A 26052-nucleotide genomic window follows, 5' to 3' on the forward strand; every position below is an offset into this window, starting at 1 on the left:
AGGCCTGAGAACGCCTAGGCTGGAGGATGTGTAACCAGCAGTGTTTAGTTAGGGTGATGGGGAGTATGTGGCAGGTGTTGGTATGAGAACAGCTATACCGAATTGTGTCATAGTATCGCTGTGTTCTAGTTGAGTGGTGGTGTAAAGAGGAGAGTAAGCGTGTAGATGTGATATGGTTGTTTACCTTAGGTGTTTGAGATCGAGCTCACTCCAATAGTTCCATGTACTCCATCTGTTCCATGTACTCCGACTGTTCCATGCATTACGACCGTTTCAAGCACTCAAAATCGTTCTTTTCCATGCTCTTTCAAATCCGCATTCCATGCACTCCAAACCATTGAATGTAAGTCACGCCTTCTATGTACTCCAAACCGATCCATGCACACCAATCCGTTCCATGCACTCCAACCATTTTATGCATTCATCCATTTTATGCAATGCTCCATTCATATTAATTTGTTCTACCCATGTTATCCTTTCTCCATGCATCAACTATCCACATACGTCAGTCTGTTCTGTTCTGGCACGTTCCGTCTCTGAACTGTGCCCCTATCTCACCCCATTGCCTCTATGGGCAGCTACCTTTGATTCCCACGCAAGCTTGGTACCTACCAACGCTGGACGGGCCCCTTTCTGCCCCGTTCTTTGCATTGTTTTCCCTATGCCTGTGTAATATGTTACATTGTGCTACATTTCGGGGATTTGTATGCCTTTGCTAGCATTCGCTCTAAGTGTCGGCGTGGCACCAACACACCAGACCTCTTCCTGACTTACGACCCAAGAGAAATCGGTTAGTCCCGGTTTGGCTTGCATCCATCTTGCCGCTGATGGAAGTAGGCATTATCCTCTTAGGATAATGTAAGTGTTCTGGTTGCCCACTCAATGTTTGCCCTCGAAAAGGTGACTTTATTTTTCTCTCCAAGACAATATGGTCAGGACGTTCATGCTAATGTCTGACTTTTCTTGCTATTAAGCCATGGTACCGGTGCAGTCTCTTGGTCAACCTCTCCTGAGCCATTTTCTGCCAAACTGCAAAAGGGAGAAAATGCCCTCCTTTTTTGTTGCAGTGCAGCTAGACTGTGAAGGGTTAAAGTTCCACTGCGTATCTGGCAGTTTTGCAGCGGCCTCCTGCTTCTTTATGGTCCGTTTGCAGCAATCCTCAAGTGCTCCGATTTCTGTAACGTAAGCGCGTTTTTGGTTGCTGATGAACGGGGATACATCTCATTTGCATGTGAATGAAGCAATAACTAACGTGGGGTCAAAGCAGCTCTGATCATGTTGCACTTCTCCTGGTGCCTTCTCTCCATTGTACCACATTTGAGACTTCTTCATTTTTCAATTTACTCCGACTCTGTGGAAAGCTAGGAACTGCGCACCCTTTTGGTACAACCCTATTGCCCATCGCTAATGAGTGTGCCCAAACTGATCCTTGCTTTTCAAAACACAAAATTGGCATGGTACTGATCCTCAAGAATCCACGTATTTATGTAGTTTCTAATGCCTAATTCATGTTTTGCTCCACTGTTCTAATGTACTGTTGATCTCTTATGTAAAGCGCTTTGGATAAAGGCACTATATAAAGAACAATAAAAATACAAACACAAAAATGTGTCCTAATGTATTGGGCTACATTCCAGCAAACCCACCTATGCACCGCCGTAAGAATTCTCTCCTGAAGTGCTCTTCACTACATCACTCTGTTAACTACTAATATAGTGTTTTGTGTAAGTGGCACGCTGCACATGTGCAGACCCTCATTTGGAGGGTCCTCGTGTGAAGACGTGTCCTACCAATAGTGTTGGCATGTCCTACCAATAGTGTCTAGATTTGCACTGGCCCCCTATTTGGCTGGTTTGATTCATGTGGCCCTCATCCTTTACATTTGGGCAAATTATGCATCTGGATGTTCTGTTCTCCTCCAGCTACTACATTGTTTTTCTCAGTTGCAGTAAAGATTCTCCCATCACTGAACATGTTTTAAAATTGGCGATGCACAGGCCTCGATTGTATAGTCTTGCACTGAACGCTGATTTATGTGATCCTCGAATGTTCCCCGCTTTTGAAGACCCACTAACTACTTCAGATGGCTGGACTGTATGTTAAATCCGTCTGTTGTACAAGTCTGTTGGATATGGACTGGGTATGCAGAGCTCTGAAAATGTGGCATTCTCAGTGCCTAATAATGAGCAGTGATTACTCCTCATCAGCACCTAAAACATAGTCCTATACCCTGAGCTCATCACATGCTAAAGATTCCCGGAGAGAGAGATGCACACTCCCAATTATGCTCTTAAAGTGTATATATTCATGCATAATATCAAAACATTCCTTCCCCCACCCGATTTCCCTTGGAATCTGAAGCCTCCTTAGGATGAGAGGAATTAATGTCCACGATGAACCCCTCTGCCCAACACCCAACCATGCAATGAGGGGAGTGTGGAGCTGGTGGTGCTAGAGGAGCGTGCCACCTGACATCACAGATGCATTTCTCTGCCAGGGGGCGTTTGGCAGGAGGGGAGTATCCTTCCATGCCAGGCTTTCTTTGCTGCTTGGGCAGCATTGCCCACCACAGGTTTTCTAGTGTTCTTCCGGATATCCTGCACCATAAGCATTGACATGTGTACCGGGCTTTGACCGTTTCCAATAAGCCTTCGAGATTAAAGAGTAGCCTTGCTGCGGACTTGGTAGATGGTTCTAAAAGCAACTATTGGCATGTTGCAAATGTCCACGCTTAGCAGAAACAGCCATGCATTGTCGCCAGCTGTGGGGAACGCCTTCACTGAAACCATGTCCTTTATGTTTCAGGCTCATCTTGTGGCCGCCTTCGAGCAGAGTCTTGGCAACATGACCATTCGACTGCAGAGCCTGACCATGACTGCGGAGCAGAAGGCAAGTGCATCTTCAATGTGTTTCTGGCCAGCTGACCCGCTCCGGGGAAGTGTTTAGATTTGCAGAGCCGAATTTATCCAGTGGCCAGTGTGTATTGCTGAGTTGTTCATCAGATCCACACTCATTTGGAGCATGTACCATTTTAGCCCAGTTTTTTATAGTTATTCGATGAAAATGTGTACTCTCTGTGTTTTTGTAAGTGGATTATAACATAGAAGTTCTACATTTTCTGCAGTAACTGTGGTGGAAATAGTGAAAGACAAACCGACTAGTTACTGTTGGAAATTCGGTTTAATATGGTTTTCACCTCGCATTGGGCCATGGCCGGTAACAGGCTGCTAGTCCGAGCCAAAGAATGCCCGAGCGAAGTGAGGGCCTCAGCGATGGATATGGGCTGTTACTGGCCATGGCCGCCCACCACTGCGCGGGTGAAAGCTACTTGCACCCCAGGGTTTAAAACTGGGTGCACATGTTTTTTTTTTCTTCCTCTGGAAATTTGCACCGCTTGCGCAGCCAATCCTCCGAGGAAGGAAAGACAAATAGCCGCCGCCATATTTCTATGGTGACAGCCGGGAGACTGGAGGAGTGATGTGACCAGAGCACAAAGCTCTGGACCAGCTGGTAACTGGGGAGGGAAGGGTTGAGGAAGGGATTGGTGTTATTTTGGGGTGTCTAGGAGGAGGCAAAAGGGAGAGCCTCCTGGTGAAGAGCCTCAGGTGGCTGGAACAGCAGGTGGAGAATGTGTAATCTCGCCTGCTGTTGCAGCCACCTGATTGGCTAAACTGTCTTCCCCGGGTGCAAATAGGTTATATAATTTGTTGCTCTGCCTGGCTTCCTATTGTCCCCTTCAATGGGCCGTGAATCTTACTCTGAGTGAACAGCAGGGATAAGGGGTGAGCTGGGAGAATCGATTCCTCTGATGAAATATTAAGCAGCCCTAACCGCCCCTGCCTGCTCCCATACACTGATCCGATACCCCGTACCTGTGCCGCGGAAGTTCTGCACTGATCACATCTGAACAGCCCACGTTTCCTTTTGCGAACATTTTTTTTTTCCTGCTCGCCATGACCCTCTGTCATAAGCATAGCAAAGCAATGTTGGGAAACGGGGAACTGTTTCACCTGTCCATTGTCCAAGGAATGGAATGAGTTGGTCAGAGGCTCAGTTTTGTATCAAGGCACCACAATCCGTGGAGCCATCGCCAGCCTGGGCAACATTAGGAGACTACAAAGAAAAACACCATACGTTCCTGGGTCTAGTGTTAGTTTGTAGACGTGTAGTTTGGGACACATGTTGCAGCTAAGATTTCGCACAGTTGCGCGACGGGTCCCATTTATATCACCTTTGATTTATCCCAATACGACCTGATTGCTGATGCATCACTGTCTCTGTTTTCTCCAGGATTCTGAATTAAACGAATTGAGAAAAACCATCGAGCTTCTGAAGAAGCAGAATGCAGCCGCCCAGGCGGCCATTAACGGAGTGATCAACACCCCTGAGCTCAGCTGCAAAGGTAAGCAAGCCGTAGACTCCTGCTCTCCTGGCAATTCACATCTGATGCAACTTGCTTTCTGCTCCACGGTGCATTCGGGTCCTTTGAGGAATGCAACAGCAGCGTTTATTATTGCAAACAGCCCAATAACTGGAAGGGTTATTTTTGATGTCTACATTTAGCTTGCTGCTACACAAATTCTGAACATTGAAAAAAGGCATTATAGTAGTTTAGCCTTCATTTTTGCATACTTTGAGCCACATGACCTTGCTAACGTTAGTTTGCAAACACTCATATATTTGAAGTTGCCAGGAATGGAACAGGTGGCGAAGGACATGGAGATAGTGATGAAGTAAATCGTACAAGTATGTAGCGATGCCATTCATATTTGAGTGTGCATCGCATGTTGGGCCATTATATGAGCTCTGGGGACCCATTGGAACTCTTAAAGGGCATTTAATGCTCCTAGGTTCAGGTTTTAATGCAGGAACCCAATTACCTGGATGATTGGTGGTGGACTGGGGTTGCTGGCTGCGCGTCAGAGTAGGACTGGAAGCGTTTGTTGTGGAGAAAGGTGCAGGGAGGACGTGCACTGCCTGGAGGATGAGGGAAGTGACAAGGGTAACAAGGACACCATTGCATCAGTCAACCTGGTAATCCCCACGTTTTCCCTGCAATTCATTTAACTGCAAAAATGTAGATCGAGGATTTGAGTTGGGTATATAGATGTGGGTGGGGTGGAGGGTAAGGCGGGGTATCTCCCTCTCTATTTTTGCTTAGAAATGCACGTAAGCAAGATTCAGGGAATGGGGGGTGGTGCAAGTAAATCTCATACATCCTGTTGAGGAGGCGGAAGCAGACGACCCTGCACATATCACAGCAGGCGTGCAACATTGATTTGGGGGTCTTGAGGTGAAAGGGGCGGATAATGTATGTTTTGGGTAACCAAAAGGAGGAGTTGAGGATAGAATGAAGTGTAGTAGGTCTCAGATCTGATCCATATGCATCTCACCACGAGGGGATGATGGGAAGTTGGAGAAGCTCAAACACTGCAAAATGGCAGTTCATGAAGTAGCAGGTGAACGAGACAAAATCTCAGCCAGTTATGTCCTGTGTGATAAGTAGTGCAGGGTAATCACCCGTGAGAGGTTGCAGAGATCCTGGGGAATGGGAATGGGGGGGGGGCATTCAGTTGTAGTCTACTGTAGGGATGAAGTGGAGCCCCTCGAAGAGGGAGCTCTTTGTCCAGTGAGGTCGATGAAAGCCTGACTCGGGCCTGTCAGGTGTCCAGTTAAAGAACCTAAATCAAAAGGATCGAATGCCAGAGGTGAGAGTGCATTCGACCGAAAACAAAAGGATGACATTTTTTTTAAAATGTATCTTTTTTTAGTTGCTATAGTTTAGCTAAAAAAGGTGTTTTTACACCAAAAACAGGGTTTTGGGGGGGACCCCCCCAAAAAATAAAAATAAAAATAAAATAAAAAAATCGATCCTTTTTTTTGGTTGAATTGACTAGACCCTTTTGTCATTCGACCCTTTTGAGTCGATACTTTGACCTATAACCGGCCTGTCCAATACATGGGCCAAGCAGCAGAATGTGCGTCTCTACAACAGCAGTCGCTTCAGAGATCAGGAAAAATGCAGGACTGTGTGGTATGTTAACACGCTGTGGAGTCTGTTATAAGTTATTTGTGTGAGAGGTTTAGGCGAGATCCGTTTCGAAGTGGTTGAGGTGTGTACCAGAGCGGAGCGATAGTTTTAAGAACTGGCGAGGCAGGTGATTACTTTCGTGGCAACGTTTTTTTAACTTTCACAGTAATAACTGGTGCTTGCTACCGGTATTCCTGCCATGCAGAAACGTTGTCAAAAAATGAGTGCTGCCTTTACTCCGTTTAATGATATTTCCTGTCTGAGGATGGGAGGGACCTTGCAGGTATTTCAACCAGGGACCTCCAGGTTGAACCCAGATCTCAGGAGCTAGTGGTTAACTCACCAAGCTTTTGGATTGTGGGAGGTAGCGGCAGGAGCATTGTCCAAGAAAAGTAAAATGATACCCTCCAAGAGTAGTCAGGGCTAAGGGACAAACACCCATTTTTTATCATCTTCAATTTTAAAAACATTTAAAAGTGTGTCTGCGATATGCTGCTGGTACCGCGTTCCAGAGAGAATTTGTAGCAACAGAACACTTAGGTAGTCGTGACAACCATGGCAGACATATTTGATGGCACATCCTGTAAGGGACAGTTGCAAAAGGTCCTGGCTGCTGTCCTTTTCAGCAGAGTGCCTGTAATTCATAGTGATTGGAAGGTCATGGATGCTGGCATGGAGAAGGTCAGGTGCGCGTGCCTCCTTTGTTACAAGAAAACAAAGGTGTAAATTAGTGACAGAACTTCCAGGAGACCTTTGGAAGTACCTGGTTTACTGACCATGCTGGTGTGTACCATGACTATTCCCAGTGCCATTAAGCTTCCCCTTGCCATGCGTGAGAAAGTCGTCCAGACTTGTTTTCTGCCCATTTAAATTCTGGGACTTCAGTTTTTTCTTTCCCATATTAAATTTCAGAAACCTACAACTCCCAAAATTACAAAATAAAACCTCACTGGAGGGCTTTCTCGTCCAAATTCATGGGGAAACTTGAAAGCAGAGAACGATGTACATTTATTGTTGCATTCTTTCTGTGCAGCGTGGATATTTAACACATGCCTGCAATCAACCAGTTCCTAGAGAACTAGATGGATAACCTTATCAGAGTTTGTCGTTTTGAAAAAATAGATTTTTGAAATTGGATTTTTTTTTCTGAAGGTAATGGAACCCCGCAGTCAGCGGATCTGCGCATCCGCCGGCAACATTCCTCCGATAGCGTGTCCAGCATTAATAGCGCCACCAGCCACTCCAGTGTGGGCAGCAACATAGAAAGTGATTCCAAGAAGAAAAAGAGGAAAAACTGGGTGAGTGTTGCTTCTGTAGCCTCCTGATGTTTTGAGCTGTGCCTTAAATACTCACACTAGATCCCCGCAGACAGGGGCGTTGCTAGGTCTGGAAAAGACCCGGGGCTAAGCTGATGTCAGAACTGTTGGGACTGGGGGCTAGCTAGTCTTTTGACTGTAGCTCCTGAGATTCTATCCGGGGCTACAACCAAAAGATCAGGGGGGGCTATAGCCCCCTTAGCCCCCACCCTAGCAACGCCCCTGCCCGCAGAGCTGAAAGAGTAACTTTACGGTGCAATACAGTGTTTGTGCATATCACCTTTCAAGTACACCCATCTTAATGTGATATGGGGGCATTACTGCTCGCATTGCGCTGGCCATTCAGCTGATAACTGATAGTGTGCTCTCTTTCAAGTTAGGAAGTGGATTTGCAGCGACACAGTATTAGTAACAGTTGAAATTATTTGCCAGTGGATCTAACCTTGTGAATGTCGTCTGTTGTGACTATTCCTCCTGAAATATGGTCCACATGAATGGTATTTGCCTTGCTTCTGAACAAACTGCTCCTAAAGCCTTGCTCCTCTAGCTCTTTTCAGAGGACAGTGCCCATAAGATAGTTCGGGTCCCTGAATTGCTGAATTTCACAATATTTGTGAGTTGACAATTTTCTTAGGATTTCTTTTTCCTTCTGTTATTTTTCTCTGACCGCTCTGAAGAGTTCTGCTTCCAGTGTACTTTGACTCTTTTTAATTAAGCTTTGAATAGTGGGGCATCAGAGAGAACGCTTTGCGGTGTGTTAAGGACACATTTTCATGGAAGAAGGCTGTCACTCCGGCCCCACTCCAGGGAAGTTTGTGATCCCCAATCAAAAGTCAAGTGAGGATTTAGCTTTACCCTTGCTTTTCGATCATGGTGTTAAAAAACCACGAACTGGAACTACCCGGTTCTGCTGTCTTGGGAGCGAGTGACATTGGTTCTATCACCCCGTCTACCCAACCGTGTCTGTTTCCCAACTAGGAACTGGGCTGACATATAAGCTGCAGTAGAGTTTTCATGAAAGCCATACACTAATACACTTATCTGGTTATGTATGTTTGTGTATATACACAGCTTGCCAGTGTTATTTCAGTTTTTTATTTTAAAGATGGCACATGTCTTATTATCTGTTTTTTTCATGTTGTCTGAGTTTTTTAAAATGATAAATGTATAATGATGTAAAATAGTGATACATTTGAACTCTGTGCCCGTAGTTGTATTGGACTATTTCGGACCATCCCAACATAACCAAACTAAACAAAGCTAAATGTAACCACAAGCAACACTTCTTGCTAGATTCAATGGTGCATAACCAAAGTTAACCAAGCTTCTGCGCTGTGTGCAGGTAAGGTAAATAGCCTTGTTTCAGCCCAAGTGGTTAGTATATTAGAGCAACATCTAGTGCAATGCTGGACGCAATTCGTCTCCAAGTTTGCATTGTGTCGCTGTGCTTGTAAATATGCCCCTAGGTATTCACCAGGTGTGAAGGCGTCGTGAAGAAGATTCAAAATTCAAAAACAATCAATTGTATTACCTTAAATGTCAGGATGGAAAAAAGGTCTAACTTGCCCTATGTTAAGGTGGAATTTACCTACTTAAATAAAACTAAGGAGAGCCCGAGTCAAAGAGTTCAATTTAGGAGTCTGTGTCCAAACCCTATACTTGCCTTCACAGCTATCACTGTACAATGTGTAGGGATGTCGCCCACCAAAAAGAAACCAGTGTCCAACATAAAGGTATGAGCTTCTTGCAGCTTTCTTTTAGCTCCCTTCCCCAAGTATAAAATAGTTCTGCACAGAAAATGTCTCAGAATCCCCTTTCTTAGATTTTGGGCAAAATAGTATTTTTCATATCTCGGCGTCTACTTCCCCAAGTCAGGACCCGGTGTTCCCTTCCCCAAGTTTCAATTCATACAATTCAAATAACCTTGAAATGAAATGCTTCTGGTTAGCACTCAGGGTTCCCTTCCCCAAGTTCCAAAATATACAATGCAAACAACCTTGAAGTGGAAGGTTCTTGGTCAGTACTCGGGGTTCCCTTCCCCAAGTTTTAAATGACACAGTTCAAAAAAAAAGAAACCTAAAATATCCTTTTCTACACAGTTCAGTCAATGTTGTTTTCAAATATTTGTTCTGATCATTTGTAGCTTTCACATAAGTTGAAAATGGCACTGTAATTCAGGCTTCAGTGTCCTATGTTTGCCTGTTCTTTTGAAGTCACATTAGATTTCACCTTACTGGTCTGTTAAAAATTATATTCATTTTAGCACTTCAATATATGATAGTTTGCCAAGATTCAAACTTCCTTTCCTCTTTTTAGATTCCACCTGTTTTAATTCTGTTTAATCACAAGGTTTTAGTTAATTTCACTATTAAATAATTGTATCGCTTGGTTATGGTCCATTTTCCCTTCATCTGTAGTTCATGAATTGTTCGTTTCACTTTAATTGAATGTTCAATGTTTTCGTAGACCTTCGCAAACGTGTCTCTTGCTACATGCGACCACTCCGATATAAAGTATTTCCTTATTTTTGTTTTTCGTTGCTAATTGACAAATTAACTGATCAGAGACTTTTGAAAATGTGCTAATTCACAGCATGCGACCTCTCCGATAAAAAGTATTCTGGAAATGTTCAAGATCACACACCCCCGCACCGGGTTTCTCAATCCTCAAACTCACTGGTCGCTTTAGGAATTGGCGCTGCAGTACGGATCACATGTCCTCTTTCCTTTCGTGTCAGGGCTCCAGTTACTGCCCCTCGGACACTCCTGGGGTGGTCCTCCACTTCAGAGTAACACGCGTGTTGAGTAGAAAGGAAAGGGGGCAGCCTTCCTGCATGGCTCACTTTGTATTTTCCTGTCAGGGAGTCCCATGCTGCACTGTCGATTCTCTGCTGCATGCACCAGCTTCCTGGTTCTTCTCCTTTCGTCCCCTATGTCACTGGGCAGGGCTCCATTTAGACACCTGCAGCCCCTTCACAGTCTGTCGGTGTGGATGATTACTCAACTTTGTCTGACAAAAATTAAAGGGACATGCCTGACCTTCACTGCTCTTAGCAGGCATCTCCCTCGTCCCAGTACTAGAATGGTAAAAGAGCATAATCTTCATTGCTCTTAGTTGCTTCTTCTTAATCCCAGTACAGTCAATGGTCAATGGTGGAGAAATGATGATAGCTGGCTTATAACAGCCCATGGATGTTGGGGAAGAGTTGGGTTGGTTGTCATTGGGGAAAGGGGGAGACCATGTTTTACCCATTTTTACATGCAACCCTTTTTGCCCTTTTCCTGATACGTCTGGACTGGGGGTATCTCCTCTCCTTTTCTTGGCCGATGATACATGGATAATAATATCCCATAACTGCTCTTGGGATAGAGGATTCTTCCTGAAAGGGAACTGTGGATTACTGTGTCTCGCCTGAGAATGTCTCACTCCCCATCCCCAAGGACCCTCCACCGAGGTGACCCTCCCTCGTTTCTCCACCCCCGGGGTCAAGATCCAAGAGCACTGGCCTTTCCCTGGCCACCTGAGAAGAGGACCCAAGGAAAGTAGATGTGGCAATACCCTCAGGCTTCTCACATAAGTCATTGACTGATGAGAGTTTAGTTATATTATGTTAATACGATTTTTTACTAGGCCAGATTACCACCATATTAGTTTATATTGCCAAGGCTGTCCATGCAAAGGAGTTACGTTTGAATGTTGGTAACAGTATGTGTATGATGTAGGAGAAGTTTGTAACATGTGCTCAACATGCCAACAGAAGGAGCTCCATAATGTCTGTTATAGTGCCAGTGTTAGTGTCCAAATTCTTTAAAAGTTGAAAGCAGAATTACCTGTGTTAGGAGGGTACATGGCTCTCAGCTTCCTACCTAAACACATATATACACAAATATTCTCACTAAAGGACAACTGCAAAGGGGGTATGATGTGCACCACTGGTAAATCTAAATCACCTACAATCTCTGAAAGTGTAAAAAATGTCTTTTTTGTCTTACATTAAAATCTAATTATTTCCTTATGTTGTAGACACCATAAACATTTTGGCTTGTATGATAGGCCACAACAATTATATGATATAAAAACAATATAAATCCAGTTGAATATCCAGCATCTCACCCAGTGACACAGTGCCAAAACGCTGCTCTAGTCGGAGTGAGACTAGTTGCATAGAGCCGTATTTCAAAACCAAATCTAGACTGCTGTCTATACAACCCAACATGTTTCTGTTCTTCTCATTGAGAACATTCTTCAGGGGGACAGTCGTCAATGAAGTTCATTTGTGATGTCTATACTTAAAACTTTGTAGTGTCTCTGGCATGTTCAACAAACATAGCCTGTGACTAATGTATAAAATCACTGTCCGCATCCTACCAACACTGTTGTCTTCTTCCTGTACCTGCCTGGCAGACGTCTATAAGCAGAGACTCCTTTTTGCCAGATATGCGTTGTCCTGGAATACTGTACAATGTTAGTCTGGTTGTTAGATATTATGCCCTCCAGCTGGTTGTTTCTATGTTAACCTTTGCAGAGGTAAATGCAACATCTAGACAAATTGTGGAAATTGGGCGCAACTAGCTTTGTTTAAATGGAGACAAAACTGAACTACTTCAAATTGGCTCCCCTGAAACCCTAAAGAAACTAGACAACCATTAGGCTTTCACCATCGACAACATTCAAATCCATGTCTCCCAAACTGTCATAACACTGGGAGTATACCTGAACTTTAACATATCTCTGTCAAGACAGGTCAATGCCATAGTGTCCTCAGCAGCCCATCACTCCAAACTACTAATCGCAGCCAGACCCTTCCTCTCTCAACAAAACCGCCTAACCAGAGCCATAATTGGATCCCAACCCGATTATTGGAACGCCCTTCTTGCCGGCACCTCGACCAAAAACATTGATAAACTCCAGGTTGTCCAAAACAACGCACTCGGGGCAGCCATTGGCATCCCCAAAAGAGAACACATAATAGCCGCTAGGATACAAGCCCACTGGCTCCCTATCAAAGAAAGGGTCATCTTTAAAACACTGGTCCTCACACACAAATGCCTAGACAACACAGCCCCCCAAATCTCTCACAAAGAATCTCAAGACCACACAAGGATAAACCCACCAGAACCCCATAAACCAACCGAATCACAGTGCCCAAGGTCCTTAAAGTGTGGTGGAGGCTCCTGCTTCCCCTTCATGGTTTCCTCCCACTCAAATTCGCTACCACCTCACCTCAGATGAATAGCCTCCCATGTAGCCTTCCCTAAAGCGATCAAGACAATGCTCTTCATTTGAACCTTCATCCACCATGACCGCTGCCAACTGTATCTACAAATAACGTATACAACTAAAAGCAAGTAATGTACTGTCATCTCAACCTCTACATTTATTGTAACCAGTTGCTTTTTGTGTACCATGTAACTAAGATATCCTTGTATCAGCGCCTCGATGCCTCCGGGCTGCAAGTGCGCTTTATAAATTAAAGGTTATTTATTCTATTTATACACATCTGTATCAGCTCTGACTTAATTTCGAATGGCTGCTGTTTGATCAGCTGATGCAAGGTTCTTTGCTGATGGGGTCACCAGATGGATTGTTCATGGTCTACCCTATTAAAGACATAATTGTATGTGACCTGGGAAATGTGCCCACAATTTTCCCCATTAATATTCTGGATGTTGGATTAACTAAAGAAGTTGCTTTGAAGTGATACAAAGGCATACAATATGTATTTCCCATCAGTAGAACGAATGCATTCTGCTGATCCTTCGGCTGCACCTGTTGTGTCTATGTGCTCCTAGTGATAGAATGTGCTCTTTAGTTGTAGTGATTTTCACGGGTCAGACTGAATATCCCAAATCCCGGGAGAAGGCTCTCGCTAAATGGTTAACTTGTTAACCCAGAGATTATATCTAAGGCTGCCGAGTTTTGTACACATTCAGTGTTAACTAATCAATTTCAGGAAATGTCTTATTATCTAGTAGGTTTTACATGCCCACCATGTCTGTTACTTGGGCTTGCACACCTTCACTGTTAGGTGGGCATGATAACATCCCTTCCCTGGTAGCTAGACCGGTTTCTGTGCCGTTCTAGCTAGCTAGTTTTGTGTGCACACATCCCTTTGTTACTATCTAGTCAGCTGTTCATAGTTTCCTTGTTAGATACTCTAAGTTACTACTGTACATGTTTTCTGTTCTGTTTTACATGCCTTCTTTATTATAAGGTCATGCTTGTTCGCTGCCCAAGGTGTAACGTCTTCCCTATACGGTAGTCAGAATTATATTACTTGTAATGTTAGCTAGTTAATTGCGCTCACTTGGCTTATATGCTTACTATTAAGTGTTCACATGCCTTCCATGTTGGATGCAAGAGTGCATTTGCCTGATGTTATGTCTAGCGATGGATTCACACCTCCTATGTTGTCTAATCAGGGTCACATGCCTTTAAAGCTGGCTAGTCAGCGCTACATGTCTTGCCTGTTGCACTGTAAAGTCGTGATGTATTTTGTAAACCCGCACCTGTATGTGTTATTCTGTTACTTCAGTCTGCACTCGGAAAGGTCATATCTGATTCCACTTGAAATGTATTTGTTTCATGTACGTTGTTCATTGGTTGTTTGTCTTGTAAAACCCAACACTGTTTCTTGTCATTGCTTTATCTGTTAAAACTTGTCTTTTTTCCTTTCCCTTTTTTTGCTTTGTGCTTCCTCTGGCAGGTTAACGAGGTAAGGGAGACCTACTTTAAAATGTAGAATACACCACTAACCACGCCATGTCCCCTAGAATACCATCAATAACCCTCTGAACTCATCTGTCTTGCAACTGAGAGTGGCCGTACCCTAAAAGCGTTGCTCTTTTAGGCAGACATTTTGTGATTCCTGGACATTAGAGGCCCGATGCTCAGTAATGATGGATTCCACATAGAGTACAGGCCTTGGCAAGGAAAAAAGACTTGTGTTTTTCATTCTTTCCATCAACTTAGCAAGTGTGTCTTCTTTCCATATACATCATCGTCTTGTTCAAACGTTAGTTTACCACCTGTCTTATGATCTTGTGTAATGAGTTTCAAAATTACCTCTTGTTTTTCAGCTGCGGAGTTCCTTCAAGCAGGCCTTTGGGAAGAAGAAGTCTCCCAAGTCTGCTTCTTCTCACTCTGACATTGAGGAGATGACTGACTCCTCTTTGCCTTCATCGCCAAAGTTGCCACACAACGGCTCCTCCCTCTCCACCCCACTGATGAGGACTTCCCATTCGAGCTCCCTGTGAGTGTCCATAGCAACTGCACACCATTGTATCGTAGCAAATGGATAGTTCTAATGGGGACTGCATGTTAAGAGTGGTGCTATAATTTTTAAATCTTCTCTTTAAGCTCATTCCAATGTTGACTACATATTGGTTTATTTCACTAGAGTAGTGCAGTTAAAATTAAATAGTTGAGTAGAGTTTTAGTCAATGTTAACTTGTTTTATTAAAAGGTATCTATTCTCTTGGGTTTCAAAAATATGTTTATTTAGTTTGGTTATCCTCCTCGCACGCACCATATCCCCGAAACAGCTCATTGAGCTGTGCCCTTAATCCAGTAACTCTCTATATAGACCTCTGCCTTCACTCCAATTCGTGTGTCCTATCGCTTGTGCCACCTCTGTAAAATGTAGGCTTCCTTCTCAGGGTTACCATAGTGGGTGGCGTTTAGGGGTGGTGATTGCTACCCCTATGCTTCTCTTGCACCCCCAACAAATGATTATGAAAAACAAATTGTTACCTTTAAAACTCTTGTGGGCCGGTTTTTAAAACTGATTTAAAAAAAAATCTGATCACTGATCTATTTGGAATGAAGTTTGCCTTCACCTTGTGCTTGTCAGCTGGCTGTTTCAGCTGGTTTTCCATCACACTTTGTTAACTGGCAGAAATCTATGCCCATCTTACAGGTCAGAAAAAAATAACTTCCTGTGATATCAGTAAGCGATAAATGATCACTGGATGTCACTTTCCGCTAGTTACTACATCTTTGACACTACCTTTTGAACAAGGTGCAGACCAACTAGGACTGCTTTCTAATTGCTCTTGAGGACATTGGGCCTCATTACAAGAATGGTGATGTGGGTAAAAATGACGGTAATGTGGCAGTAATTGCATTATCTCTGACTGTCTGTCTGCTATCCAGGAATGGTGTGCTGCCAACGACCTCCGCCTTAATGCTAGTAAGACTGAGATTCTACTCATCGGCACACCCACTCCCTCCTTCCCTTCAGCTCTCTGGCTGGCCTCTCTTGGGCCTCTTCCTGCTCCTACCTGCAAGGCAAAAAACCTCGGGGTCATCTTTGACTCCACACTCTCCTTCTCTCCTCATATATCTGACGTCTCTAAGATGTCACACTACCAGCTGCACCTCCTTAGAGGTATTCTTCCCTTCCTCTCCTTCCCCCAGAAGCTCACTGTCTCCCGAGCCCTGGTTCTCTCGAAGCTGGACTACTGTAACAGTCCCTATCTTAATCTGCCTGCCTCCACTCTCCGCCCTCTGCAACTCATCCAGAACAGAACTGCGAGACTTGTCCTTGGCCTCAAGCCCAGGGACCGTATCTCTCCAGGACTGAAATCTCTACACTGGCTCCCAGTGGCTGCGAGGATTAAGTTCAAAATCCTCTGCATTGTCCACAAGGCCTTCTGGGGCCTGGGGCCTAAATACCTGCAACTCTCTCTTCCTAAATATCTTCCTTCCCGAGCCCTTCGCTCATCCGTCTCCAACTCCCTCAGGGTCAGCCGCTTCTCGAAGCAACGAGCTGGGGGTAGATCTCTCTCCGCGGCAGGAGCCTCCCTCTGGAACAGCCTTCCTGCCTCCCTGAAACTTGAGGAGAACCATCTCTGGTTCCGGAAGCACCTCAAACCTTCCTCTTTTGCTTCTGCTTTCTCTCTCCCTCTCCCCTGCTAATTCTTCACTAAATTCTGCACTGAATCTGAAACTTGGCCACTCTCACCGACCTCGGTCCTGGGCCCAGCCACTCTCCACTTGCACTGCCTCCCTGGCAACCCCTGCACTGCGGGACTGTCTCTGTATCCCTACAGCCCCCCCTTCCCAGCACTTGTCTGCACTTACCTTGCACTTGCCACCAGCTGGCCCTATTTATTTATTTATCTATTTATTTCTATTCTACTTACCTTGTACTGCACTTTTCCCTTCCCCCCCTACCCCTGCACTTGCGCGGTCTGAATGACACTTGGCCTAGTAGGATCGTTTTCTGTCCTCCCCCTGTTCCCCCCTCCCTGCCTCGTCGCGCCTTGAAACACTTGTGTATAGGCGCGTTACAAATGCCATATCATATCATATATCATTACTGCACCACCGTACCATAGAGAAGAGGGAGGATTTTCCTCCAGCTTCTTGCTGGAGGGAAATCTTCCATCTTCCTTCCAAAGATCTGCAGAATTTCTGCCTCCGGTAGGTAATTCTGCCAAAATCCCCATGGAGTCTTTTGGAGTCCAAAAATGAGGATTAACACTGCCCACCACCACTTGTAATACCACAATGAACCTGTGGGAGCAGGCAGCGGTAACAGTAATTAAGTTTGCCTGTTATTTACCACAGTATTACCACTCAACTCGTAATGAGGCCCATTGAGCAGACATAACGTCAAGATTGGGAATTCGGAAAGAGTGGATTTGGATTTTGTTTTTCTTATTGAAAAGGAGCATTTTAGAGGAGCGCTTCTGCACATAAATATGGGATTCCGATGCTAGATTCCAAATTGAACTCACATTTCTCTTTTTTAGGGACGTTATTTATTGATTAGTTTGAGCTTAATGCGCTGATCCAGGTCACTTCAAGGAATGAATACGGCAAGGATGTTTAGACCTTTATACAGAATTTTGACGAGAGCTAGACCTAGAGATTACAAATGATCATTGAATGCAGAGTCTTTCAAATTCAAGTTTGACCTATGTATCTTTTCTGCCGAGTGTAACACATTTAGAGTCTTATAATTGTCAGTGTTAAGATGGTTTTCAGATTCCTCTGGTGGAGGATTCCGACAGGCCAGCTTAAGGGTGCAACATGGTTACACTTAAGAACTGATCCAAAATCCTAATGTTAGAGCTACTGTTGAGTCCGGCTTACAATCCGGATGAGGTAGGCTTGGTGTGACATGCAGTTAACAATTACCAACTCTGGTAAGTAGCAGAGGTCCACATAGGTACGGACACAAATAAACTATATACTAAATACTATACATTCGTCCCAAAATGTGTTACCTACGGAATTCAATTTAGGAAGTCCTTGGTCCATTGCCCAACTATGGACAGGGTATTCTACCAATCCTTGTGCCCTAGGCGACCACTGAGAGGACTCTTCAACCAGGCTGCACTGCCTGGGGCCCAGTTAGGTAGCTACATGTTAAGTTAGGGTGTTTTGCCCAATGTAGATAGGGCTGTGTAAAGAGAGGGAAGTATTTCGACCTCCCACACGAAGACTTACAATCCACATGCACTGTGGTATAGGGAATTGCTGGTGAAAACGATATTCACTATAGGCTTAGTTGATAAAGGCCCACAGACTCCTGGTTTTAGGCTTCCACCAATGGATAGGCCCTTCCAGAGACTCTAGGACAGGGTGAAGATTTCTCTTTGCTGATACCATCAGCACGTGAGGGCCCCTCAGGAGCAAGAGACAGGAGCAGAACTGATGTGGGTGTGACCTAGGACAGGGTCGGCAGGCACCCAGGAGCAATACAGCCAGACTTCGGGTTCCAGCAGGCCCTTCCCTGGTGAGAAACAGCAGCACCAAGTTGACATGGTCCCTGCAGAGCAGTGTGGATGCCAGCAAAATTTCCAACGGCCAGGCGGGAAAGTGCATATGCAATGGTAATTGTCATGGGCGGATGCAGGCCAAAGGACCTGGCGGCTCCACACTTGGAGATGTGATGGATGCAGAGTAGGGCTTAAAACTGTTGAAGCCTGTTAAGACGGATTTCTGAACTCTGTCCTGGTGGCGCAGAAGTTCAGAAGGCCAACCTAATTACTTGGAACAGGGTAACCTCTGGACGAGCCAGACCAATCCAGGTAGCGATCGCGGCGGTCAAGACTAGGTCTCAAGAGGGGTGAGGGTGACTGAAAGCCCGCAATGAGCACACAAAGCAAGATCACTTACAAACTACTCCAAACAGTTGTTATATTAAAAATATACACATTTATTTCAAGGCCTTTAAAACAATGACCGTAGCGAGAAAATCACAATATAACGATAGTAAACCAACACATACCATATCAACACAATATATATACAAATACGACAGTCTCAAGCGTTAGGTGCACGAAATGGGTAGTCCACCTAAAAGGGAAGGAAGCCAGGCAGTGCGAAATAATGCTTAGACCCAGTTCGCCTTCAGAGGCACCTAACTAGATGGAAGTCCGAGCCCTGCGAAGAGTGGAGCCTTGTGCTCAAAAGTACCTGCACGCGCTGGTGCCAACGGGCAAAAGGAGAAGCTCTTCGAGGGAAATCAGGCAGTTCAGTTTAGTGCACAAAAGAAGTTGTTGTTCCGCGACTCAAGCGCAGCCTCCACAGTGGGCAGAAGCAGAGCACGAGTACGGAAAAGGGTGCTGTTTGACACAGCGGGGAAAAGCAATGGGCTCCTGCAGGAGGGCGACCAGATCCTAGCTATGCTACTCACCGGTCCCCGATGCAAGCAGACCCAGGCTTCTCCGCGTCAGTTTCAGCAGCTGGAAGGTTCAGAAGAGCAGGGAAAGCCTTGTCGTCGTGTTGAGTAAAAAGACGTCCCAATCGAAGAAACCCACACAGTTTGTTACCACAGCAGGGCAACGGAGCGGCCGTGTGTATCTGAGCCAAATGTACACTACTCACTTCAGACCTGGGAAGGCCAAGTGTACGAAGCGTGTGAGAGTGACAACGACTCAAATACTACACAACCTGGCGGCGGTTACAGAGCAAGACTCCTGTGTAAGCTGGTCAGTCAGCTGGATGGCCCAGAGACGCTTCCGAAGGCTTACTGGCAGGAGATGGTGAAGATGCCAAGAATAGCTGTTCCCGCTATTCCAAGGGTCGAAGTACCAGTACAGGCCTTCTGGTTCGATCAAAGGTGAAAAGGGTTTCACAAGGCGACAGCAGTGCAGAGGAGAAGTCCTTCAGCGGGTCACCAGCGATTCCTCGGTCCAGCCTCTTGGTTGCAGGATACTTGGCTCCTCTATTCCTTCGTTCGTGAGAACTCAGGAGATCGACATGGTAGTGGTGTTTCCAGCCCCCTCTTATCCACGCTTCCCTTCGCGCCAAAACGGAGGGGACCCAATGGGAGATCCGCTCATCAACACTCACACCATTCGTGGACCAATCACGGACCACGGTGGTCCCAGGCATTCACACCACCCTAGACTCTCTGGCACCCAGGATGTGTATTGGGACCAGACATCCCAGCCCACATCCTGGAGGCACACACAAGACATGTAGAAGCCCGCAAAAGCATCCGTGTTTCGCGGTAAAGTACATGCCCAAATAAGGAAGGCCCCGGGTCGGCTCGACCTGGGGAAGGTGAAGGGAGCAAGACGGTCAGCGGACAGGACAAAGGAGCCTCGTGGTCTGGCCATTTTGGGAGCCAGGCCACCATTTTGGGTTAAGCGCGGAAAACGCGCTTAGAACGCCAAAAGGAGCTCAAAACACAAACGATCGCTGCCACCATTCCCGTCCCTGAATCACTTGCACCGATCAGATACAATCCTAAACGAGTATCTAGGGCCTGTAGAAGGCTAGAGACCCAAGAGAGCTGTAACTTAGCTTACAGTGCCCTCTTGTGTCATGTTGCACGAAAGCCGCAACATGATAAAAGAAACTACGGGAAACAGCGTTCCCCGGTACTGACTGTCTTAGGGGCATGTCAGTTTCCCCGTAAGAAAGGAGCGAAAGCCCAGAGGAGTGCGGCAGAAGGCTGCACTTCTCGGGCAAAGTCAAGAACAAGGTGAAAAACAACAGCAAAAAGTTTAGGGGTTGCCACATGGAAGGGAAATTACCTACAATTACGAAATCTTTCCTAACAAAGCCCACCTGCCCAGAGGAGGAAAGCACCTAGTTCCAAGTCTTCAGTGATCTTCCAGGCAGAGGTCAAGTGGGCAATGATTGGCCTAGACAATGCTGGTCACTGCAGTAGTCGTCCGGTGATTCTCTGTTAGGCCTTTGGCTATGCATCCTCTAATCGTGTTATTGATTATCTTGAATTGCCCCATGTCCTCAACCTTTAACCAGAACCCAGGCTCAGAGGGATCACAGATCACCAATGAAAAGGGTCTGAAACATTCAAACAGGTAAAGGCTGGCCATTCATGGCAGCCTGCCACCTCACAGTTTGCTCAGCAACAGAACATACACTGGATGAGCGTGGATTGTGAACACACAGTCTCAAACCCAAATGCAGTCAGGCTACTGAAAAGGTTCACGCACTTGTATGACAGTTTCTGACCTGTATAAGCAGCAGTGGGGGAAAGAAGATGGGCAACAAAAAGATAGCACAAAATACAGGGCCTAAACCATGATGAACAGCCATGTTGTGGATATGTTACTCAAAAGGCCACTTTTGTGGTAAAACTAAATGAAGAAACGCTCTGCACACCAAAAAAGATAAAAATCAATTAACTGCCAACAGCCTATTCAGTACACGTTACAAAAGTAACAGGGGTGTTGCTTCCACAAAAGAAAAATTCACTGTGTCCCTGTAACATACTTCTACGTTCCGTCCTCTTTCCTCCACCCTTGTGGGCGTCCCCCAACATGGGGATGGTACCAGAACCTTTGGCAGTGAAAAATGGAGCTTCTCCTTTAAATTTAGTGTAGCAAGCTGAGGCGTTGTCTCGGGCGTGGGAATGCCCTGTCGAGGCCCTGCCCTCCGGTGCCTCACCTCAGTCCCTTTCTACTCATGGACAGTGTCAGACCTGACAGCCAGCGTGGAGACTTTGTTAGCTTTCTGCCCCCGGTTTTATATTTTCAATTTTATTTAACTTCCCTTCGGTGCATCGCCTCCCCCGGTGCATGTTAGCCGCCGGAGGATTCACAAGATGTGCCTCATGCAACCGCTTGTTCCCAGCCTCGGACCCTCATGCACTCTGTCTTGAGTGTTTGGAGCCCAACCACCGCTGTGATGCATGTTCGGCTTGCAGCCCTCTCGGTCACAGGGCATTGAAGAATCAGTTGTTGTGGTGGAGGAATATCTTCTACACTTCTCCTCCACCCCACCTTAAGGACTTTGTCAGGACCTCTCATCAAGACATGGTCGGCCCTCTGTTCAGCACGCTCCACAGCACAGCGACTCCTTTTCCAGGGTTCCCACGGATCAGAGTTCCTTGGATTCAGGTTCTGGCAGGCCCAAGGCCTCTAAGGCCACCGGCTCCCAAGCTGGGGGGCTTTGGGGCCCTACCAGGCTGTCCTCTGAAGGGCGATCAGGGTTGTTCTCTTCTTCAACCCCAGGGGGTAAGGGATCATCGAGTGCCACCTTCAAGAGTTTGGCCTCTGCACAATCCAGCATGGCTACCGGCACTGAGGGCGTCAAGCCTACCAAAGCTAGCTCCAAGGTCATGAGTAAGGGCGTTACTACCGGCTGGCCGGCTGTGTACTCAGAGCCTACCAGAGTTCTCTCTGAGGTCAGCGCTTCTGCTTCGGGTGCAAGATCCAAGCTGTATCTTCCCATGTCTGAGGCCTCTCGTGGCTCAGGGCCTTCGCACCCTTTCGCCCAGGGCTTGGCGGAAGGCTTCAAAACGGCAGAAAGACACGTGGCGGAACCTGTCATGCAGGTGGCCATCTTGGAGCCAACTCGGGGCCCACCTGTGCTTTAGTTCATCACATGGGCTTTGCAAGATGTTCCCAGTCCCCTTCCTTCTGGAAGCGGCAGCGGATTGTACGATACAGGCATCTTGTCTCCTCGGGGATACATCTACCCATCACAGCCTTACAACTACACACCCCAGGTGCCTCAGCGCTTTGACCAGGAGCAGAGGCCCAGGCCTCAGAGAGCCAGACCCCTAGGGACCTTGCGGCCTACGAGGACCACTTCTTAGGGTGCTTTCTCTTCCTCATGCGTTCCCCTCAGATGAAGGGGCTCCTGAAGTACATTTTGAAGGTCATCCTGCAGGTGATGCCACTCCGGACCCTTCCAACTTTGTACTCCTTCCACACTGCCGGTTTCAGTGCCAGTCCCTCCCCCGGTCCAGGCCCTACCAGTTGTCCAGACCCCTCCACCTGTACCACCAATGCCCCCCCACACCTCCAACAGCCATTGGACCTGTCTTTGGTGCCGGACTTTGGGGGGGGGATACTGTTGGCACCTGTGTCTCAGGGCCCGTACTTCCCGCTGCCTGTAAAAAAAAAAAGGGGGTTTGGGTTAATGACGACGACAATGCACAGGACGATGAACCCTCAGCACTTGTTAAGGCCTTTCATGACCGCCTTGAGGGCTTGGAGTTCATGGGGGACCCTCTGCCCGAGGAATCCCCCCAGGAGTCTGGGTTGCTAGCAGAGGTCTTGGGTATGCGCATTACAATCCGGTATGGCATCCCTCTCCCGAAGGATGTCCTGCAGGTGGCGCGAAAGATCTGGGAGAAGCCCTGGGCCTAAGCCCCGATGAACAAGAAGTTGGACTGCAGGTTCACGCTGACGGACAGGGGGCCAATCCTCCCGCAGCTGCTTTATTCAGGGGTGGCTGCGCCCGCCTTGGATTCTAATTTGATAGTCTTCGTCTTCTTCCTCCATGGGAGCCAAGTTGTCTCTCCAACTAGGACAAAGTCCTTGTGTCTTTGGGAAAGTGCTGTTATTCCATCTCAGGACTGCATCTGTGGCAAGCCAATGCAGATGCCCTCTTGGCTGCAGCTAACCAGACTCTGTGGCTAGAGCTTGGGGAATTGCTGCCCGACCTTCCTTTGGACAGCCTCTTTCAAGGCCGGTCTGGCAGATGCCCGGGCTATCGCGCAGGACATCATGGAGTCCTCGGTCTCCCACATCCACACAACCAGCAGAGGACTGTGTCTTCGTGTCGCGGTAAGAAGGATGGCATGGATGCACACCACTAGGTTTTGACAAAGAAGATAACTTCCACTCAAACCGTCAAGTCCTTGGCCATCCTGGCTAAATCTGGGCTGAAATCCTTCCCTCAGTCCAAGGGCAGGACCGAGTTTAAGCCCCACTCTTCCTTTGCCTCTAGCATCCTCTCCTCCTCTTCGTCAGATCAGGTCCCCGGTTCTTTTATGGGAGGTCCTTTCACTCTTGGAGATGCAGGCGATAGAACCGGTTCCACTTTCAGATCGGCGCTATGGATACTATTCCAGGATTTTTGCGGTACCCAAGAATAACCAGGCTGGCCTGAGGGTTGTCCAGGACCTGTCATTTATAAATCTCTCTTGCCCACTGGAACGCTTCAAGATGATTGCTCCTGCACACATATCCGAGTCTGTGTGCAAGGGACTGGATGTGTACCCTGGACCACAAGGATGCGTACCTGCATGTACCCATCTACCAACTGCATTGGAAGTTTCTGTAATTCACGATTGTCATTCCACTTTCAGTATAAGATGCTGCCCTTTGGCCTGAACTCAGTCCCTCATGTCTTCACAAAGTTGATGAACACAGTGGCAGGCCTCCTCTGCTTGGAGGGCCATCTGTACTCTTTATTTGGACAACTAGCTGGTGATGGTGGTGTCACCCCAAGGGGTTTTGCTCTCCTGGCAGAGATTGGCAAGTATCCTTCATCAACTTGGTTTGTCACACTTGTGCCCATCTCAGGAACTGGTGTTCTACGGGTGCTTTGGAGCACTACCGTTCAGCGGGTGTTCGCTACACCCGAGAGGCTCCTGTCCCTCTGCAAGTTGGTGGGGCACATTCTTGGCCTGATGCGCTCCTGCATCCTCACTGTACATCACGTTCGTCTCAAGTTGAGGCACCTCCAGCTCCACTTGGCAGCCAATTGGGATCAGGAGACGGGGTCTCAGTCGGACAGGTTCCCAATACCACTACTCCTACTGCCTGATCTTTGCAGGGATGTCAATGTTTCTGTGGGAGTCCCCTTCACCTGACGGTGCCTACCCTGGTGGCGACGACTGACTCCTCTCTTTCAGGCTGGGGGCTACTCTGGAGGGCTACGTGATCATGGCCCATGGTCCTGGACAGAAGCTCTCCTGCATAGCAATCTGCTCAAGCTCAGGGCATTGGGCCTGGCCCTCAAGGCATTTTTGCCCCTCATTAGGGACAGGTCTGCTCTGGTCAAGATGGTCAATTCTACTACAATGTTTTACCTGAACAAGCAGGGTGGCACCAGTCCCCCCCCCTCTCCTGCATAGAGACGGTATCAATCTGGGAATGGACCCTGATGCAGGAAATATTGATTTCAGCAATCCACCTCCCAGGGGAATGCAATGTGGAAGCGGACCAGCTGGCCCCCTTGAGGTTCAACACCTATAAGTGGGAGTTGTACACTGAATCCTTGTTGCCCCTATTCCAGCGTTGGTGGTCCGCGGACCTGATTTTGTTCGCATCAGCTCTGAATTCCAAATGCCCCCAGTTTACTTCATGGACAGGACAGGGTTGGGGGTCTCTGTGAGAATGCCTTCTAGATCTGCTGGCACGGTTGTAGGTGTTATGCGTTCCCACCCAGCCCTCTGCTCCAACAGACCCTCTGCAAGCTCCAGCTGGGGTTGCAGCCTCATCTTGATTGCCCCACCCCCCACTGGCCTTCAAGACCCTGATTTACAGTACTGCTGCTGTTGTGCTCCAGGAATCTGTCCACCTTCCGATCTCCAGCAGGGGATTCCTGATGCAGCAGGGGACGGGGCGGTGGAACATTCGGACCCGACCATGCTGGCACCCTGGTTCCTGACCAGCTGAGTCTTCAGCATGCTCAATTATCGGATGACAACTGGGACATCATTCAGCAGACCACGAGGCCCTCGACTCGTCCCAGTCTAAGAGTGAATGGACTGGGTTCTTCCATTAGGCTTGTGACAAGGGTCTGGATCCGGTCACCTGCCCTCTGGATGATGTACTGGCTTTTCAGCACAAATGGCTCAGTCTGGATTGCAGGTGGATATTTGCTCCTATTTGGCATCCATAGGGGCTTGAAAGAATTACCCCTGAGCATGTGTTTTCTGTGGCCAACCCGGTGGTTGAGGCCCACCTTAAGGGGTTGTTGAGACTTTTTCTGTATGTGTATAGGCTGCACCGGTCTGGGACCTCAATGTAGTTCTTGCAGCTTTGCAGTGTAAGCCTTTCAAACCAATGGCCTCTGTGAACATCCTCTTGGTGACACTAAAGCCAATTTTACTGGTCGCTCTCACCTCTGCATGCAGGGTTAAAGAACTGCAGAAGTTGTGCTTGTGAGAGCCCTTCACCGCGTTTCACAACGACAATGTCATCTTGCGCACTCACCCAAACTTCTTGCCCAAGCTAGTCTCTCCTTGTCACCTGAATCAAGAAATATGCCTGCCGGTGCTTCCCAAACCCACAGTCAGGGGCGTAGAGGGCCCTGCATTCCTTGTTCCTCAAGAGGGTCCTCAAGTTTCATCTCTCTCAGACTAAATCCTTCAGGAAGTCTGAGGCTTTGTTTTATGACTTTTAGGGGCTCCTGCCCTGGCTCTACGGTTTCCAGGGCTTCTATCGCCTGCTGGATGGTTCAGGTCATTTCAGAGGCGTGCACGGCCATGGACAGACCGGTTCCTGAGGCGATCCATTCCGATGCTGTCGGAGC

General features: G+C 47.1%; 1 protein-coding gene across 9 annotated transcripts in view; it reads left to right on the forward strand.

Annotated features, from left to right (window-relative positions):
- The window catches only part of NAV2 (neuron navigator 2), a 972027-nt gene that overhangs the window by 856942 nt on the left and 89033 nt on the right, over window positions 1-26052 (forward strand). For all 9 annotated transcript variants that reach the window (XM_069623466.1, XM_069623467.1, XM_069623469.1 and 6 more), the window contains 4 exons: window positions 2806-2889; window positions 4291-4402; window positions 7184-7329; window positions 14427-14599. In XM_069623466.1, the coding sequence (XP_069479567.1) occupies window positions 2806-2889; window positions 4291-4402; window positions 7184-7329; window positions 14427-14599 (515 nt within the window). The remainder of the gene's footprint in view (window positions 1-2805; window positions 2890-4290; window positions 4403-7183; window positions 7330-14426; window positions 14600-26052) is intronic.

Source organism: Ambystoma mexicanum, chromosome 11 (assembly GCF_040938575.1).
Source record: "Ambystoma mexicanum isolate Mex_15411 chromosome 11, UKY_AmexF1_1, whole genome shotgun sequence".
Lineage (NCBI taxonomy): Eukaryota > Metazoa > Chordata > Amphibia > Caudata > Ambystomatidae > Ambystoma > Ambystoma mexicanum.